The 19,832-nt window shown below is 34.2% G+C and overlaps 1 protein-coding gene across 1 annotated transcript in view; it reads right to left on the minus strand.

The window, feature by feature from the left end:
• LOC126978381 (E3 ubiquitin-protein ligase MYCBP2) overlaps nt 1-19,832 on the minus strand; it is a 191,168-nt gene that overhangs the window by 58,481 nt on the left and 112,855 nt on the right. The window contains exons 36-37 of the mRNA XM_050827139.1: nt 15,164-15,392; nt 7,823-7,963 (exon numbers count right to left, since the gene is read on the minus strand). Coding sequence (XP_050683096.1) covers nt 7,823-7,963; nt 15,164-15,392 — 370 coding nt within the window. The remainder of the gene's footprint in view (nt 1-7,822; nt 7,964-15,163; nt 15,393-19,832) is intronic.

The raw sequence follows: 19,832 nt of genomic DNA on the forward strand, positions 1-19,832 counted from the left end.
TGTAAGTAAAAATTAAATAAAGTCAGTTAGTTAATGAAAAAGAATATTAATATTGCAATTTACTACTAACATAAATACGTCTAAGGATTTCATTCAATAACTCTTTGAGGGCTTTTACCCAAGCTTTACTTTTAATTTATCAGTATTGAAAATTTTAAATTGAAAATATTTCAAAAGTAGTCAGATTATATTTGCTTGAATCTAGGCTTTAAGCAGGGTAATATAATTGAATAACTGTTAATAAAAATAAAAATTATAATTTAATATTTCATAAGCGTATTAATTTTCAACATACAAATTTCTACTTTTTCCTTGTGGCCTCCATACAAGATCAAAATAACTCTTACGAAATTCAAAAGAATTGTTAAAAACGTATATGGGTAAAGGCATAAATGACTTTCTTAATGATACCACAGATTGGGAATGGAGCGACCAATAGAGTTGTATTAACCTATGACATCTTTTTCAGTATTCATTAGAATGATATAATGTACGAGTCATTAATAAACTGTGGTATTTAATGCCATGGAAAGCGATTTATTTAATATATTTCGTTGAATAAGGATTATACTGAATAAATAATATCAAATAGGAAATAATGCAATTTTAAAATGAATGTCGTAATGAAAGAACAGTAAGAAGTAACAGATAAATAATGTATGTTTAATATTAATTATTCTTCGCGGAAATTTTATAAGCACTCTCTAGTGGTATCTAAGTTAGATATGGAAACTAGATAGGCAAGAAGTCGCCCTGTAAGTGATTCGCCTTGCCCCTGCCAATGCCGCGCCGCTCAGGATTTTTTTTTTGTAAAGGAAGGACAAACAAGCACACAGGCACCAGATGGAATGTGATATCACTTGTAACACAACAGGAATCCCAAGAGCGTTGCCGAACTTATGAAGCTTCCAATAATGGTACATATTAATTCGAATAACAAAAACACACTAGCACATACAGTATGTTTTTGTTTATTACCATGCGACATGGCAGGCGAGGATCAAACCGGGGGCTCCGTGGTGAGAACGCAAAATTCTTTGCGGCATCGCAATGGAGCTCATCAGTTAATTAAGTCTCACTGACCAAATAATTTCATCAGCTACGGCACCCTTCAAACTAAAACACGACAATGTTTGCACATCACTGTTGTACGGTAGATAATAGCGCCTCTGTGGAACCTCCTGTGCAAAGAACTAAGAAGCTTCGCACTGGTAAATAATGACACAATTTTAAAATTTCTCGTAAAGTATAAAAACTTACACTTCGTATAAATATATAAAGGTCTTCATTAAATAAAATTATTACCTCTAGGTGCCTAAATAACATTCATAAAGCTGTAATTATACGATGGGAGTTGAATTTCCAGGAAATATGTTTAGTGAGAATGTTCGATAGATATGTCAAACGCAGAGTTCGATTAACGTTTTCTTGTTAATCGTAAAAATAAGTCAAAGGCTTTAATTGAAACGTGCATAGTTGTTGTGCTTTGTAAACTGAGCTAAAAACCGTTGCCTTTAACTTTTGACAGTTTTAATTAAGAAAACTCTGATTCTAAATGCGAAGTTGACGATACAGTGCAAATAGTTAATATCGTAACAAAAAACGAACTTTCAGAAGTGCAAACTTCTATAGGTCCGATGAAAAACTTATTTATATTTTGTATTTAATGAGACTTAACTGGCACGCTCGACTATGTAACGCTCGATCGGATATGATCGGCTCAAGTCGATTAAGGGAGCGCGTGACTGATCAGAGCAAAATATACCAGATAACTTTATATGCAATTATAATTATATTGTAATTGTGATTGCTTTATAAATAAAATAATAAAAAAACCGTTTTTATTTACAGCACATTGAAGAACTTCTCACTTCTGTCGTGTAGTCTTAGCACAGATTCATTTTTATATATAGGTTACTAAGTATTCGACATTTGTACAGTACCAGTAGGAGGCTCCTTTGCACAGGATGCCGGCTAGGGTACCACAACGGCGCCCATTTCTATCGTGGAAGCAGTAGTGTTAACATTACTGTGTTTCGGTCTGAAGGTCACCGTAGCTAGTGAAATTACTGGTCAAATGAGACTTAATTTCTGATGTCTCAAGGTTTACTGGACTTCGTGTCAAGATTGCCGGACGACGATGTATTGGTATGACATCATAATAATATAATTATTGTCAGTATTAATTCTAAATACATGTGTATAACTAAGTATGCTTAAATTCCAGAAAGAATGGAAGGAATTACATGTACCAAAACCAAACCGCGAAGGAGATGCTAGTCATAATATGGCAAGACGTTCAGTACCTCAAGTAGAGGTTTAACTAAATATAATTTAAATTATGTATATTATAAATTATCACGTACATCACATTGTTTTATCAAATTAATAATTTATTATTAAATAGGCAAACGGCAAGGACGAACGATGGGCAACAAAAATTTAAAAAAGTCTCAGTATTAATATGTATACTTGTGACTAAAATATAAATCTGTTTAAAATAGCATCGTGTGTATCGTCTTTAATTGAGCACTTGTTCAGTTCCTCTTTGCAACAAAACGTCAAAAGGTGACGAACGCAGTTGTAGGTGATTGTAGTGCCTTTTTTAGGTATTGTAAGAATCCTGAGCAGCACTGCATTGTAATGGGCACGGCGTATCAATTACCATGCCACCAATTAGCTGAACGTCCTGCTCGTCTCGTCCCATTATCTTTGTCCCATATCATTATATTTCACCGCGACACCACGGTGGCGCAACCAATCGCCGGCGTCGCTACCAATAATAGGGAGCTCTATAGAGAGTTATGTTCTCATGTAAGTGACTTTTAGTTATTCAAAATTTAAATTCAAATATTTTCATTTAAAATAGTATGTGACATCACTTATTGAAAGTCAAAAAGTACCACTCATTCCAAAACGAATGCCTCAGACCTGAGAAGATTGGGCGCAACAAACTCAGCGGCCTTTTTTTTTTCATCGAAAAAAATATGTTTACAAAGTAATATTGTACAATTAAACTTATTATTTAATAGCCTGGGGGCGGTCGCTCCATTCCCAATCTGTGGTATCATTAAGAAAGTCATTTATGTTATAGTAACCTTTACCACATAAACGTTTTTTAACAATTCTTTTGAATAACGAATACTTTTGTTTAGAACATTTTCTGGGATCTTGTTGTAAAGGCATATACAGCGCCCCGCAAAAGACCTACTAACTCGACTTAGCCGAGTAGTAGGCATTATAAGTTGTGTATATGTCTGTTCTTATAATGTTATAATCACTACATATTATAAATCAAAGTCCTGCGCCGCGTCAGCCTGTCTGTTCGCGATAAACTCAATAACTACTACACCGATTTTCATGCTGTTTTCACCAATGGATAGCGTGCGCACTGTATTACCTTCTTCAAACAATGTAGTGAAGGAAGGGTATGTATGATTTCAGAAATACGGTTTTTCTCTTGACAGAATAGAGTCTGTCGGCTATTGAGAAATAAATATCTTTAAAGTAATGGATCTCATATAGATATCGTACTGTTTATATGCAATTAAACATATCACAAAGGCTTCAGAACACCTACTTTACACAATTCGAATAGAATTATGTGATTATTAGTTATGTTCATTAAATCAATGTGCAAAATCCGAACATGCGTAATTAGTGCGCTTGCAATCAAGTTGAAGTGTGACGTCACTGACCTGTATAAATACCACTGGACAGATTGTAGCATTTGTTTGACAGAAAATATTTTTTGCCTATTTGAAGCGCCAATCGCGAGCGTCCAGAGATCTAATTTTGACGTATAATACAAATGGCTGCGAAGGAACGTACAATACTCTGAAGTATTTTTGCATTTTTAATTAATTTCGTTCGTTTTCCGAATTATTTATACTTCAAGCATCAAAGTATACAGTACACAATTTTTTTTGTAAATAGTTTCCCATCATCTATCGATATTTGCTGAGGTTGTCATCACTAGTTTTAGTACCGCAGACACGCAATATGGCCAACAGCGCCAAAATGGCAAATATCAAACAGGCACAAAAGCACTGACGGCCGCCAGTCCATTGGTTTTAGAATAATCATTCTAAGCCAGTGGTATAAAATAGAGGTCATTGTGTGACGTCAACTTAGAACATTATCTGTCAATGAGCAATTTCATATAATTTTGTAGTAGTTCATCATACGTTTTGTTTAGTTGACAAGAGGAAATATTTGTTTATCCTACATCGCAGTGCTTCATTAGCGTATTTCAGAGATGGGAAGCCTAATGCTGAGTTTCGATTCGATAATAATGGTAAACAGTACGAGAGCCGAAGTATACAATGATTTGCTTCCGTTTCGATGATGAAAAATCAAATTTCATATACAACGTATTTATGTTGAATTCACATAACTTTAGGGTTATAATTTATAGCTAAAAAGATAAAGAAAATTCCGAGAAACATGTGTTCTAAAACAATTTGAATTAATTTTTTTTTTTGCTTATAAATTACAATTTTTTTACTTTACAAACACAAAATTTGAAATAAATTACGTTTAAGTGATATTGTCTGAAAAAATATCAATATGATTTTTTTTATATTTTTCTTTATTAACAGTAGTCGTTATGACACGAATACATTTTTCGTTCCGGGAATTCTAATGTCAAAGATGGAATTCACTGTGATTCCCCTGTTACTGATAGATAAAATGGGCGCCCTTTAAAATAAGAAGCAAGATCGCAAATCACTAGTGACGAAACATAACTGACCCCAAATCAGTTTTCACTAAGGGATACTTGAAGTTTTCACTCTGTCGAGTGGCTCTTATCACACACTATTTTTATATACATATATTTAAAAAGCAGAAGAATATACATATCATATAGCGCGGTGAACATTCAACGTTTTCATTAAAGGCAAACGTACTGGATTGGCTGCAGAAATAGCAAATTGATTAAAACCCACCACTGAATCACTATAGATACTCAATTAATTAAATCTAATGAAAATACGACGTTTCACAGAAAACGAGACCAGAATGATTCACGATTTGATTTCTTTGCATAAAATAAATAGAGCTTTTTTATCTGGCTGCCTTCTTGTTATGTCTGACGTTCAATATCATTTACCAATATAAATGCTTCTATCACCGGTATTTAGTTCATATTCTAGAGTGCAATTGAGTGAGTAATTCCACGCTAGACATTTAAATTTATGAAATGGCGTCTCGGGCGCCCCCTTTGGAAATACAAAAATGATTGCAAGGTGCCCTTGAGAAGACAGACGAATTTGCGAGAGTATATTTAAGGTAAACAACTCCATTATACAATATCGTCTTATACTTCTCCAGTCTAACACAGGAGAAAGTCTCTCAAGATGATTTTTATCGACATTGCTAACGAATATCACATAATTGCAGTTAATATGCTCATAAGTTACATTAAATATTAATATTGGTACTTGACATCGTTGAACAACAGGCTTGAGGCAGGTAATTGAGTGACCAGATAGGAACTCCTTCCATTTGAGGTCGAGAATCCTAACTTTATTTTAGGCACAGACAACAACTTGATTACAACTAATATCATAAAACGGTAAATTTTGTGAGGTTGTAGGGGGTAATCTCTGTATCTAATGATCCGATTTTAAAAATTTAAAAATAAAAATACTTTTTCTTGGTCGTTGCACAAGTATAGAAAGAAAGTTAGAAAAAAAACGGTCGAATGAAAACATTTTTTTTATGACAATAAGGGACGAGACGATCAGGACGTTCAGCTGATGGTAATTGATACGCGCTTCCCATTTCAATGCAGTGCCGCTCAGGATTTTTGTAAAACCCAAGAATTCTGAGTGGAACTACAACTGCGCTCGTCACCTTGAGACATGAGTCGTGAAGTGTCATTTGCCCAGTAATTTCACTAGACTGAAACACAGTAATGCTTACACATTTCTGCTTCACGGCAGAAATATACACCAGAAGACATTATCAAGCGGTTTGTGTATAGATATTTAACTTGTACTGCAAGACACACTGATTAGCGGTAATTACTTAATGACCTTCAGACTCCATTGTCCACCGATTCCTTCTTTTTAATGTTACGGCTAGAAAGAGCTTTTTCCAACAAGTAATAAATAAAAACCTTCTGAAAGGCCGAAAGTGACTCATTTATTACCTACTAATATAGTAGTTTCATGAAAATACATTACTAATGTAGTTGAGCAAGCAGAAGCGTGTGCTAATCCGTTTCTAATGCGGTTTTATATAATATGATACAGGTAAGTGAGAACTTAAAAAAAAAACTAATTGTCAGTTTTAATATTTTTCAAAAACATTCTTTTCCGCGCAGGTATATAATAATTATTAATTTCCGTTACAGATTAACATAAACTAATGAGGAATAAAAAATCATTCATTTAGCCTATTTTTAAGATTTATATTTTAAATTTTTTTCAATAATTATAAAAATTTGTTCTTTATATTCCTCGTAGCTTTGTACTGTGTATCGCTCGAGAGAATATACTGTAATTCTACTATCATCGTGTAAAAAGCCCCCGACCTCATCCGTTCCTACAAATAACATCATCCCAGGTATCGCTATCACTTTCCTGCCATTCTATAGTATTTATTGTGTTTATAAAATATTGTACATAAGTTATTAAAAATAATCTGAAGTTGTGCAACAGTATTTACATGATGGCCTTTTTTACAATAGTCAGACTTCCGAGTCATCGGCGAATTTCTAACCCTTTTTAAAAAATTGCGCGAAGGAATGAACGTGAAATTTGACACAGTTTAAGTTTGGAAAAGAAGTGCATAACGCTATTTTTCTTATATAGAATGCCTTACTACATTAAATTAATTAAAATAAATATTACACACACTACTGCTAAAATGACCACATTATACACACACAGACATTATAGAGAAATAGTACTTTACAAATAAACCCTAATTAAGTTCAAACTTAAAAATTAAATGAATTATGTACGTACAGATAATGCACGAGTTGAATGCAGAGCTTAGGAATGAGATAGTGAAGTGACCTAATTATAATTGTTGTAACCATAAACATGAGTGTGTCGATAAATTGAAACAATGCTTTAAGTTTACCATTTACGTCTAAGTTTACACTAGGTTAAAGTATTGAACAAAATTAATAAAATAATGTTTTCGTTATTTGTCTAAAACAATTTGCGCCATTTCTCGTGCTTTTCGATGAATAAAAAAGTGTGTGTGTATAGTATGAATAAATAACTTTATGCGTGACTTCTTTGGCCTAATGGAGCAAAAATCATTAAAATGATTTATTCCTAGTGCTATTCTACGTTTTCAGAAAGAAAAATTTTGTAAAAATCTTGCAAAGATGGCTTTGGCAATTAGCTATTAAATAATGAATACGGCTGTATGAGCTTGAACCCTTTGCCTGTCCTAATAAAAGACGAAGAAAACAAAAAACAAATAACGAATGACGCAAACGTCTAAAATTTTAGGAACCAACTTCAACCTGTTACTTTTTCATTAACGTAATTTGTGTTACAGTTAAAATTTCACTCTCATAATTTTTTCATAACCCGCCTAAAGAAGTATAACTTCAAAAACTTGTTTTTTTCGAACAGAATCTAATGGACTCGGTAATTAATAAATAAAAAAATAACACGGGATCGCAACTTTAGTATTAACACGATAACACGATAAGGGACGAGTACGGCACATCACTACACTGTAGACGCGCGAGGAGAGGTGTGCGGACAGCGGGGGGAGATGCTCCCGCTCGTTACCCCATGCCACGACTGCATTCAACTAGTGCGCTATCTTTAAGTTGATCAGTCACCCTTACCTTCATAACTGTGATTGTCTGAAAGCACATGCTATCTTTCTTGACAGCTAGAAAACGTACGTTGGGGATGCCACTCTCTCGCTCAGCTTCGGTTTGCGGTCGATTCGGATTCGTAGGCATCCTCAGGCTCTGTGCAACAACCTGCAACAAAATATTACTAAATATATGTCGTTCTTATCAATACGTGACGTCGTCATATCTTATGTGACATCTAACGTGCATCTGCAACGGAAAATGCATTTTGCAGTATTTTTCGGGTGATAAGAATGTATAGTTAACAAATCCCGAGAAACGGATCACCTATCATAATATGAGATATCTATTCCAGTCATTTTAATTTTTAGAGTCAATTCATAAATGTCCTTCCACATTCCTTAGAGTAATTAAATTAAGAAATAGTATATTATAGCTTGAAAAATTAAAAAAAAACAGTGTATGCTCGTTCTCCCTTAGTCGACTGTACCCACAAAATTGCATAAACATCCCTAAACGGTTTAAACATAAAAAATCTCACATTTTATAAACATACATGCATACATAAATGAATTAATTTAGTAACCATGCGTTGTGATAGGCACATGACACCCTACTGGTGACGTAAGGTGCAGGCAGATATTTTTAAAAATCACCAATCAGAACCCAAAAATACAGACAGCAGTCTGACAGTTATCAGCAGACGTCACGCATTGTTAATATGACAAGGTTCTAGCTCTGTTACAACGTGCGGGGGTTCACTTTATAATTATTACGATCACTTTCATATTCAACTACAATCCTACATTGATGATCCGAGATTGACATTTCAATCCATTTTCTGTTTTTGCATTAGCTGCACTTGCTGCGTTACGCATTTCAATACTTGAACGACGAATTGATGTTTTAGATGTATGTGCATTTGTATGAATGTGACAAATAAATGTTTTCACACTATATACATTATTAGAATTTAAGATTCGACATACTAAAATGCGGTTTTAGGATAGATTGACGAACAACACAGCAACAACAAGCTTGGATGATTGCGAAACCAGTGGCTGTGGGCAGGGCACACGTTTTCAATTAGTATGTCCAAGCCTTTTGTTTACTGCAATCTTAGTATATATAAATTAGGTGACACGTTGTTTGTCCGCGATGGACTCCTAAACTAATGAATGGATTTTATTGGGGATTACTTCATGGAGTGCAGTTTGGTCCAACTTGAGAGATAGGATAGTTTTTATTTCGATTTTGGTCCCATAATTATTTTTATTTTCAATATTTGTTTTGTATGGACATATTTTCTATGAGAGAATTTAGTGACGCACGGTTTGACAGTTCCGCTGTGAAACAATTTCGTTATACTACTGGGAGCTTTTTTACGAAATAATTCTTGATGTTTTGAAATATTATTGGCAAATTCCTATAAAACAGTTTTTTTTTTTATTATCTACAGAACAAAGTCTGTCGGGTCAGCTAGTAGTATATATATTAACAGAGTACTATACCAGTACCGGTTTTCTTAAACGTATGTCTGTTAGTAAGTTAGTTCCTTTAATCTTCAATATGGCTAGCATTAACGTACAATAAACAACTAGTCTCCCAAAGGGTATTAAAGGGTCGTCAAAAAATGTACGAGCATTGTAAATAAGTATACATTAGTTTATACATATTACATTAAAACTTTCATTCAAATTAACACCTTATTTTTGTGGGAGTAATAATCAAAGTCTATTGTAAACGCTCATTAAAAGTAGTTACACTACGTCACGCGCGAGATAGACGCGAACACGAGGCAAGAACATTTTGTTTTAGCAATTGAAAGGTAATTATTTAGCAAACTGATTAAAAAGTCAGTTGTTAGGTTGTTTAAAAGTCAATGACGCCTAGGCATATTTTGGCGAGACTTTCATTCGCCAATTGCTCACGTTATTGAAATCTAACCGAGTGAAATCATAATAATAATATAATCCCTGGAGATAGCGATGCATTTGACCTCCCTGTTCTATATTAAAAGCTTCTGTCTTGCAGAGCACTTTACAAATAACGACGTCTACGATAAATTTTCTAACTTTAATATTAGTTATGCTTCTAATAGAATCAGGTATAAGTTCCGGCTGAGTTTTAAAGTTTCCTGGACTTAACAGCTCCACTCGGGTCCAAACGAACCTTACGAAGATCAATAATGAGATACGTTAGAAACGAGATTGTAGACGACCAACAAGATTAGCTAAAAGACTTAAATGGGGTTCCGTAGTCCCGGTTTTCCGAGTCCTATATTTTTACTTGGAAAGTAAGAACTATCCGTAATTGAAGCAATTATATGGGTCAATCATGACTGTAATGCATTACCTGGTCCTGAATGATCACCCAAACACAATATATAAATAATTTATATGGGTAATACATTCTATGCATAATTAATATTTATATTCATGTCAAAAAATAATACGAACCCCAAAGCTTACTTACATTCGAAAGAAGGTCATGTCGAACATCAAATTTTTGTGGAAGTCACAGAATTCGATAAAGGTACCTACCGTACCGTAAAGGAATCTCAAACTTGACGTACCTAGACGTTATGTAAATAATTTGTTTCGAGAACATTCGCGACAAATCCTTAACAGTATAAAGAGGCGCGCTAGAATCATAGATTCGTTTGAAGCGATCTCCATCGGGACCTTAACATCGAGTTCGTTGATAAAGTAATACAAAAATACGCCGAACCTCATCAGCATAGACTTCACCATCTTCGAAGCAATCCAGCACCATTTTGACAACACTAATATAATAAGAAGTCTAAAACGGACAAAACCTTCTGAGTTAGTGTAGTGCTAGTGAATTGATGTGATACAATATAAAAATAGTGATATTATAAAAGACACAAAGAAAGTGACTTCCCCTTAATAGAGACATTAAGAAATGTGTTAATGGACACATTCTTAGTTTAATCTACATAGCAGTTTAAGTTAAGGTAGAATTACTTATTAGTCTCAAGATAAGGCTATATTGTAATGCAAGTGGGTAACATTATAATAACTAGAATTCCCTTGAGGAAGAAAAAAAAATAGATTCATTTAGTAGCTGATCCATAAAGTGCACATTAAGTGCGATAACAAGCGATAACTATTCTAGTATATTATGGGAGACGAGAAATAGTGTGTATCGAGTTATTGGTAGATACCTAATAAGAAGATTTACCTAATAAAATATATTATTTGCGGAACTACACTGCTCATTTGATCCTGTATTCCTGACATGTATGCTTTTAATAAATCTGTAGAGATCAAATTTCTGTACAAAGAAAAAAAATTATCAAACCGAGTCAGGGGGATGTAAGAAGAGAAGTAGAACAGGTCCCGATTTTTTTGGAATTTCTTATTTCTCTGTCTGTTTGTACGGGCTAATCTCTAAAACTATAGGACCGATTTAATTGAAATTTTGCATGATGATACTTTTTATCTCGGAAAATTAAAGATTTCCCGTGGGACAGTTAAAAACCTCTACTTACTTATATAGCGTAGTACACAACAACTTATGCACATAATTCAATAAAATTTGGCATTTTGATACCTTATATTATTGCCGGTCAACACTTTGAATATTTTTAATCCCAGAATATTAACGACTTCCCGTGAGATATTTAAGAAACTAAAGTAACCTATATGGCTTAGTAAACAATAACTTATGCACATAATTTAATAAAATTTGGCGTTTTGATAACTATATACCGGCCAACATATCATCATTCATATTAAATCAATCGTGTGTGCAACACTACAAATAAATTATATGGCAAAACAATGTTTGCCGGGTTAGCTAGTAGATAATAAATTCAAGTTCTAGAAGTAGTACCTATTGAACGTCAAATTCTAGAATTAATAAAACTGCGATATTTTAAATCGTCACTTTCTACTAAATATCAAACTTTTTGCTCAGTAGGCAGACTATGTACGAATTCGTTATAACACACAAATAAAATTTCGCACTCATATGAAATGCGTCTCAGTTTAGAACAAATTAGCTCAAGTTAAAGGACTTAAGCGACATACAAACTTAAATTAATACCAAGTGCATTATTTGTTTACTGAACTGCAACTCAAGTTGTAAATTAGCTCTCATAGCCTAAGGTAGTACGTAGTACAATTTGCGCCAGTGGTTTAAGTTTTATTTTCTATTTAACTTAAAAGAAGTAGGATATTCTCGTTTCCTATCCCGGGCGTATTACTTCTTTTCCTTTTTTCATTTTTCATTATAAATTGGTTTTCTTTCTAAGTTTCATTTTAGATATAAAATTTATTGCAACACGGTGTAAGGATACATAATGAACATAATTAACTAAAATTAACAATAAACTTTCATAGTAACATTATTATTATGTACAAATATACAAGCTATAAAAGGCATTTATTTTCTCAAAATTGATTCTTTTAGAATTCTTTTTAATGTCATTTCTAATATACTAGATACTACTACCGCTTCGGAAACAAATAGCGCTCTGTGAGAGAAGAAGCGGCGCAAGAAACTCTCCCAGCATTCTTTTTTTGCAGTCTTTTTAATAAAATATACAATATTGTACTGTCAGTGCTATTTTGCTATAAAATAATCATAATCTAGTCCCAAGATGTCCGATCACTTAGATATCCAGCTGTGGAGTAGTAGGATTTACGATAGAGAAATTTTATAATAAAACATTTACATTTATTTATTGATAATGCCTGAACAGTGGCTGGGACTTTATTATAAAAGTGTATACATTTACCTTTAAAGCTATTACGTATTTTATGAAGCCTACTATAATAAGTTACAAGCAATCCCTTATTTATAGTGTTATAATAATGAAAATCACTATTAAAGAGTAAAAAGGTGACGATTTTTTTGAACGTATATTAAATTTTCATAAATGTATTGACAATCAAATCATGATATTATTTATATCATTAAAATTTTTCTTTCTTCGTAATACATACTAATTATTAATTTAAGCTTTATACAAAATAATATAAATACAATTGATAGTTTTTGAGGCTAACAATGAGTTCAAACAAAAACCTTCTGATTCATAATATTAGTATAGATCCCCAGTGGATGGATAATGGTGTCACTGGAGCTACGGAGGTGACGTAAGCAAATCCGCCATTACTGTATTGTCAGGCAGCGCAATAGTTAACAATGCATCTGCCTATGAAATTGTATTCTTACCGTTGCGTAGTCCTAATTGGTAAAGATCCCTCACAATTACCGCTAATATCTTCCGCGATACATTAATTTATGTTAATAATGAAAACATGTTTGCCACAACCGAAGGTCGAACTGAGCATTCTACCAAATTATTAGAATTAACAAATTTACATGTAAAGTAATGTGGAATCGTACCGGTTGATTGTTGCTAACATTTTTGCACATCCTCCTTTGTACATCTCAAGAAAAAACTAACAAATTCTCAAATATTAAGAGCCTTTAGCTGAGGCTTTTCACTAGCAAATAATTTTTCTATCGCTAACGGCTGCAGCTTCGAATTAAAATCCTGAGTTGAAAACATAAAAATCAGGTTTTCATTCGAATCAATTTCTTTCTCCAAAAGTTAACCTATCGTAACGAAATTTTGGAAACTTAATGGCAAGAAATTCTTCTATATCGGACTATTCCGTCCATTTTTCTGCTTATTTTTATCTGATTTGTATATGGACATATAGGCGTGCGTTGGCGGCCCTTATCCTTATACTGTTTTAAGACATTAACGTAGGCACTTACAAAAACAAAAATATAAAAAAAACACACAAATGATGAAGAATATTATTTATCGAGGTTTAAAAACTAAGGAGAAAATGGAAAAATAGCTACTTATACTACTAATACTTTCTTTTACGCTATAATTTGAATAGTAATGTAATTATTTCTCTCAGTTTCTTTTTATGGCAACTATAAGAGATGGAGGTTGTCGTCCAAGCAGTTGGGCGAAAAATTCTTATATTGTCCGATGGCAATAGTTGGAAATTCTCTATATTGGAAAACCAAAATGTCCAGAGAAGGTTAACATGAAAACAGTTAAGCAAGAAATAACTGACAAAATGAAACCCTCCACAGTGCGGTTTTCAAGGAGCTTTCTTCCACGTGTTACAAAGCTGTGGAATGAGCTTCTTTGTGCGGTGTTTCCGAGACGATACGACATGGGTACCTTCAAAAAAAGCGCTTACACCTTCCTTAAAGGCCGGCAACGCTCCTGTGATTCCTCTGGTGTTGCAAGAGAATGTGGGCGGCGGTGATAACTGAACACCAGGTGACCCGTACGCTCGTTTGTCCTCCTATTCCATAAAAAATATGTACTTGCAAGGCACCTCCTGAGTGTCACACATAACAAGAAGGTTAAAAAGGAAAATCCCACACAGATCTTCTACTGTAGACCGACCGTCAATGGAAGAGTATCGCACAAGCCTGATATAATTTGATAGATATATATATATATGTCATCCTAGACAGATTGCAAAATATTATTTATAAAAAAAAAAATGGTTCGCAATCAATAACCCACGCAAATATTAAGATATTACATGAGTTTAATTTGTACAAACACACATCAGAGGCATAAACGACATAGGTAATGCCTCACGATAGATGTAAGTCAGCAAATACAGCAATGTGTACCTAATTCCTTGCTTTCACCTAATTCCCGTCTCCAATTTAACTTGACACATTTGAAATATCAATAATACTACAGTTTAATGCTTTATTTAATAGAATGGAATTTATTGCTTGAGGGTTATCAGTACATGACACCGCCACATATATTGACCTTCTACAATATCAGAGGAGTAACAAAAGAGTGGATATTGTTAATAATTCTGCAGGTCGTATCATTTCAACGAGTGTCTATATGTTATAGCAAATTTTATTCCATAGTGTGGAAGGCCTTTCTTAAGAACTGGGAATGAACACTTTACATCCCATATACCAAAGTATATGGGATGTAAAGATCTTTTCTACAAATAGAGACACACAAAGCGTGCGAAAAGGTATACGAATCTATTGTTATTATAGCCGATTTTGACAGACAAGTCGTAAACAGTCAGCCACGCTTAGAATAAGGTCCTTAGTATTTTGAATGTTAAACCACTAGCTAACGCACACACAGACAAATAAAAATTGGTCTCGCATTATTATTAAATATTTATTTCAGGGTTGGCAACCGTGTATTTGTGTGAAGTAATCGTTCAAAGTAACACTTAAATTTTATTATATATCGCTTTAGTTTACCATTGGCTTGCTATATAATGCTTAATATCGATTCTTCGATGGTTACTTCATAAGCTAAAATTATGCCCTATGAATATTGTTAAATGTATTCAAATCAGGCACTGGGCTTACTTCAATTTTGACGGCTTTGGATGTGACGACATCGCCGTACTGGTCCCGCAAGATTACGGGCAGAGTGATCTTCGACGAAAGAAGCACGACTGTAGCCGATGCTCTCAGCTCGCAATTTTCTGGATCGACTCGCGAAGAGGGAGCCAGCCAGCATGCCAGTCTGCCACCAGCGGTGCCCTCCGCGCTCGCCACAAAGTCCATCAGGAACTGTCGCTCAGTTGTTGAAGACCTGGCGAAAATTACAAATCTTACCAAACTAAAATCAAACAAAATTAAATGTATCTTATTGAGTCATTATACACATAAGAGAATTTTGTATTGTATTGTATTATTGAAAGAGAATAAGTCAACACGCACAGCTATGTAACTTCGTTAGGATAAAGGGATAAAGGATCGGCTCTATTACTAGTTCTCACGATCAGAGCAAAATTCACCAAAGTAACTTACTACTAACTACTATCTACAATAATGTCATCGGTATATTAAAAATATTATCACCTTGAAAATTCAAATTCAAATATTTGTATTCGAAAAAGGATGTGACATCACTTATCGAAAATTAAACTTATTATTTGACTGTGGGCGGTCGCTCCACTCCTAATCCGTAGAATCATTAAGAAAGGCATTTATGCTATAGTAACCTTTCCCACACAACCGTTTTTTAACAATCCTTTTGAATATCGTAACACTCTTGTTTTGAACATTTTCTGGGATCTTATTAAATAAAACTGTTGTATTTCTTTTTTTTATGGAATAGGAGAACAAACGAGCGTACGGGTCACCTGGTGTTAAGTGATCACCGCCGCCCACATTCTCTTGCAGCACCAGAGGAATCACAAGAGCGTTGCCGGCCTTTAAGGAAGGTGTACGCGCTTTTTTTGAAGGTACCCATGTCGTATCGTCCCGGAAACACCGCACAAGGAAACTCATTCCACAGCTTTGTAGTATGAGGAAGAAAGCTCCTTGAAAACCGCACTGTGGAGGACCTCCAAACATCCAGATGGTGGGGATGATATCCTAACTTGTGGCGTGTCGTGATGGAAGGCGGAATTCGGCGGCAGGAATCAGGTTAAACAGCTCTTCAGAACACTCCCCGTGATAAATTCGGTAGAAGACACACAATGGAGCGACGTCTTATGATTTTTTACTCATATCTTATAGTCTCAAGTACACACTTATTAATATGTCGTTATAGCACCCTTCTTGTTTCTATAACAAAAGTACATAGTGGCGTATTTTGTTGACTCGAATTTGACTCGTTTTTATAAATGCTAGTAGGGCTGCTATTGTAGTCGGAGGGGCTTCATCGCGGTTCGTAATTAAACCCTGAAAATGATTATTTCGTTTCGTTAAAATCCATGGTTGATTCATGAATCCAGCGCCGTGATTGGAACTTTAAGCCACAGTTTAGAAGTCTCCCCAGTGCAGTGAAATGAAAACAAACTCGAGGCCCCTGTGCCACCCATTACTACAATAAACCGCTACCCGTCGATTGAACATTCCCGGCATTTATATTCGTTTCTTCTCTCTCAGAGCGACATTTATTTCCGATGCGTTAGCATATTGCATGCCTTTTAGCACAACTTGAAAAATATAGTTTAAATAAAAAAGTTGTGTGAACTTATAAACGCAAATCTGAATTTATATTTCTTTGGCGTAACATTTATTTACAAAACATTAATTTATGTTGACGCAATTAGAAAAAAAAAAATTTTAAAACATATACGTATTGAAATATTATTTAATTCTCGTCCATTTGTTGTGGTTCAGTAGACATAATTTATTTATTTTAGTATGATACAAATGACCTACTCAGGTCAGGGTGTCGAATTTGCGTGACGGTGTGTATGGGATTGGTGTGCGCACATCGTAAATATACAATCTGATAATTTTTCCCTAGCGTGCCGAATATGCTAAATATGCTTCAAAAAGTAGATTTTTTTTTTCTACTTAAATAGTCAGCCACGCTTGTCTTTTTTTTATGAAAATACGGGACGAGACGGGCAGGGCATTAAGCTGAAGGTAATTTATACGCCCTGCCGATTAAAATGCAGTGCCGCTCAGAATTCTTGAAAGAGCCAAAATTTCTGAGAGGCACTATAACAGCGCTCGTCACCTTGAGACATAAGATGTTAAGTCATTTGCCCAGTGATTTCATTAGCTACGGCTCCCTTCAGACCGAAACACAATAATGTATACACATTACTGCTTCACGGCAGAAATTGGCGACGTTGTGGTACCCATAATCTAGCCGGTATCCTGTGCAAAGGAGCCTCTCACTGGTAATGATGGTGATGAATGAATGAGTGATTTAATTGCGGCTTCAGGATCCTCTTTACCAATTCCAATCATAAAGTTTTTTCTTACTTTGCATACAATCAAAAGCTAAAGGATTTATTTTAAATCAGCCTTAATAAATAAAAAAGAAATAAATTTTAAATAGGAAAATACACTATTGTACATTCGAATATAGATAATAGATAATATTGAATGTCATTCAAATCACGAAGATACTTAACAAATGTTGTTTTAAATATTAATATTGAATACGTATCTCCTATAGTGTAAATGTTTGTACAAACGAGTTCTTCAAAGGAAAATTGCAGAAGCAAAGAACTGAAAAGAAAAAGGAATTACATATAAAATTGTATTTTTCCATCGTCAATACTGAAATTTCCAGGTTCGTTCGTCGTTTGCCTCTGAAGCTAATATTCGCTTGAATGGGCACTTGCACCCGCATTGCATCCCACTCGAATTGTGAATCGGGAGTCCCGATTCCCCGTATTAGGTCGGGACCTAATACGAGCTACAAAGCTTCACTACTTTGATGGGGGCACAAAAGACCCCCAACGTAGTATTTAATAGCGTAAATGGTATTAAAGCAACACAAACGTATATACATGCATAGCATAAGCTAAAGGGATATTTCGTAACAGAAATCGACAGTTTATTATTTTGAATATTAGAGGGAATCAAGCTTTGATACAAAAAAAAAATTATATGAATAAAATTAAAAATACTTTACAAACAAGAAAGTGGAAACTACGCGATACTACACTTTACAAATTAGAAATTCATTTTAGAGATTTAGTTTTTTAGGCCACAGTTTTATTATAATTTTAAAAAATCTCAGAAGAAATTTATATAGAGTCACACACATTGTAAAGGTGTTATCCGAACACAAGCTACCGCCTGCGACATGTCTGCGTGAATGCTTGCGGTAAACGACTGCCTATATATTGTCGAACCTCTTTTTGATATTCAGACGACATTTCAATTAAATCTATTCAGTAGTTTTGTTTTTATCGCACATACATGCAGACAAACGTACTATCTGTCAAAAAATCTAAAAAGTACTATTTTATCTTTCGTATAGAATACACAGCTAGTATTCATAAACAAAGTATTCAAAAACATATTGACTGAGTTTTTACATTGTTATAATTTTATATATAGATTTTACGAACATATGAAGTATTTTTACAGAGATATCTATAGCCTAAAATCAAACACAAAGTTAAGTTACCTACCCATAACAGGCTTATTCAAGCACCATAAGCAGCGCCTTTTCACGGACATAAGTCAAGGACAAGCCACATATATAGATAACGGTTCCGTAGACTATTTAATCGAATTATTAGCATGTTTTAAGGTTCTGAATTTGTTGTGCGGAATTCTAAAACATTTTTTAGATTATTTATTTGAGATTAATGAGTATCTACAACAAGGGCTATCTGCCAGTTAACGTTTTTCAAAATCTTTAATTTAGCCAAAGTGACATTGAATATTTTCGAAAAAAAGGACGACTGATTGTATGTGATCCCCACGGTATATATTATCTTGTAACACTATAGGGTCGACGTAGAAAGCGTCGAATTATTGTACATATGAATTACAATCGACGGACAGATCGGCCGTTGGGGCAGTAAAGTCCTCGAATGGCCACACGTACCGGAAGACGTAGTGTTGGTAGGCCCCTCAAAAGATGGACCGACGATCTGGTCAAGATTTCAATTTCAAATGTCTGTTTCTAATTAGTCTTGAGGAGTCATATCTTGTGCCATGATACCCTTTGTTACGTTTTTGGTGTCATTGAATATGGGTCCTACTCAAAGGTAGGTAGTCACCCCAGCTACCTAATTAAGTTGCCTTTAAGTTATCCAGTGCTCAACACTGGAGAATGCCATGAATCTGTATCCAAAACGTGCAACAGTCCTTAATTAGTTTATGTTGCCTTGATTAACCGCCGGAATTTATTTGTTATATTAATTTCACCACCTAATGTATACATATATATATTAGGGCAGTGTCAATTCCAAATATGATGAGTTAATTTAATGTAAGTGTTAATGGGTGTGCTTTTGCGACTTAACTTATGATTTTATTAATTTGTCAGTTTGATTGTGTAATTAAGTTAGGTAGTAATAATCTTTATTTGCGAGCACTCCCACCAAAATATCTACAAATTTACGTACTTATATTAATTAAAAATTTAATTTTGGATCGTGAAAGTATAAACAATTAAGATTATAATATGGATAAAAGAAATAACAGAATTGAAAAATCACAAAAACAATGTTTGTGAACTAGTGGTAACGTTTTTACATCCATATGTTTCAAGCGAGTGTTTTTCATCTTTTACATACATACATACATACATAAAATCACG

Source organism: Leptidea sinapis, chromosome Z (genome assembly GCF_905404315.1).
Source record: "Leptidea sinapis chromosome Z, ilLepSina1.1, whole genome shotgun sequence".
Taxonomy (NCBI): domain Eukaryota; kingdom Metazoa; phylum Arthropoda; class Insecta; order Lepidoptera; family Pieridae; genus Leptidea; species Leptidea sinapis.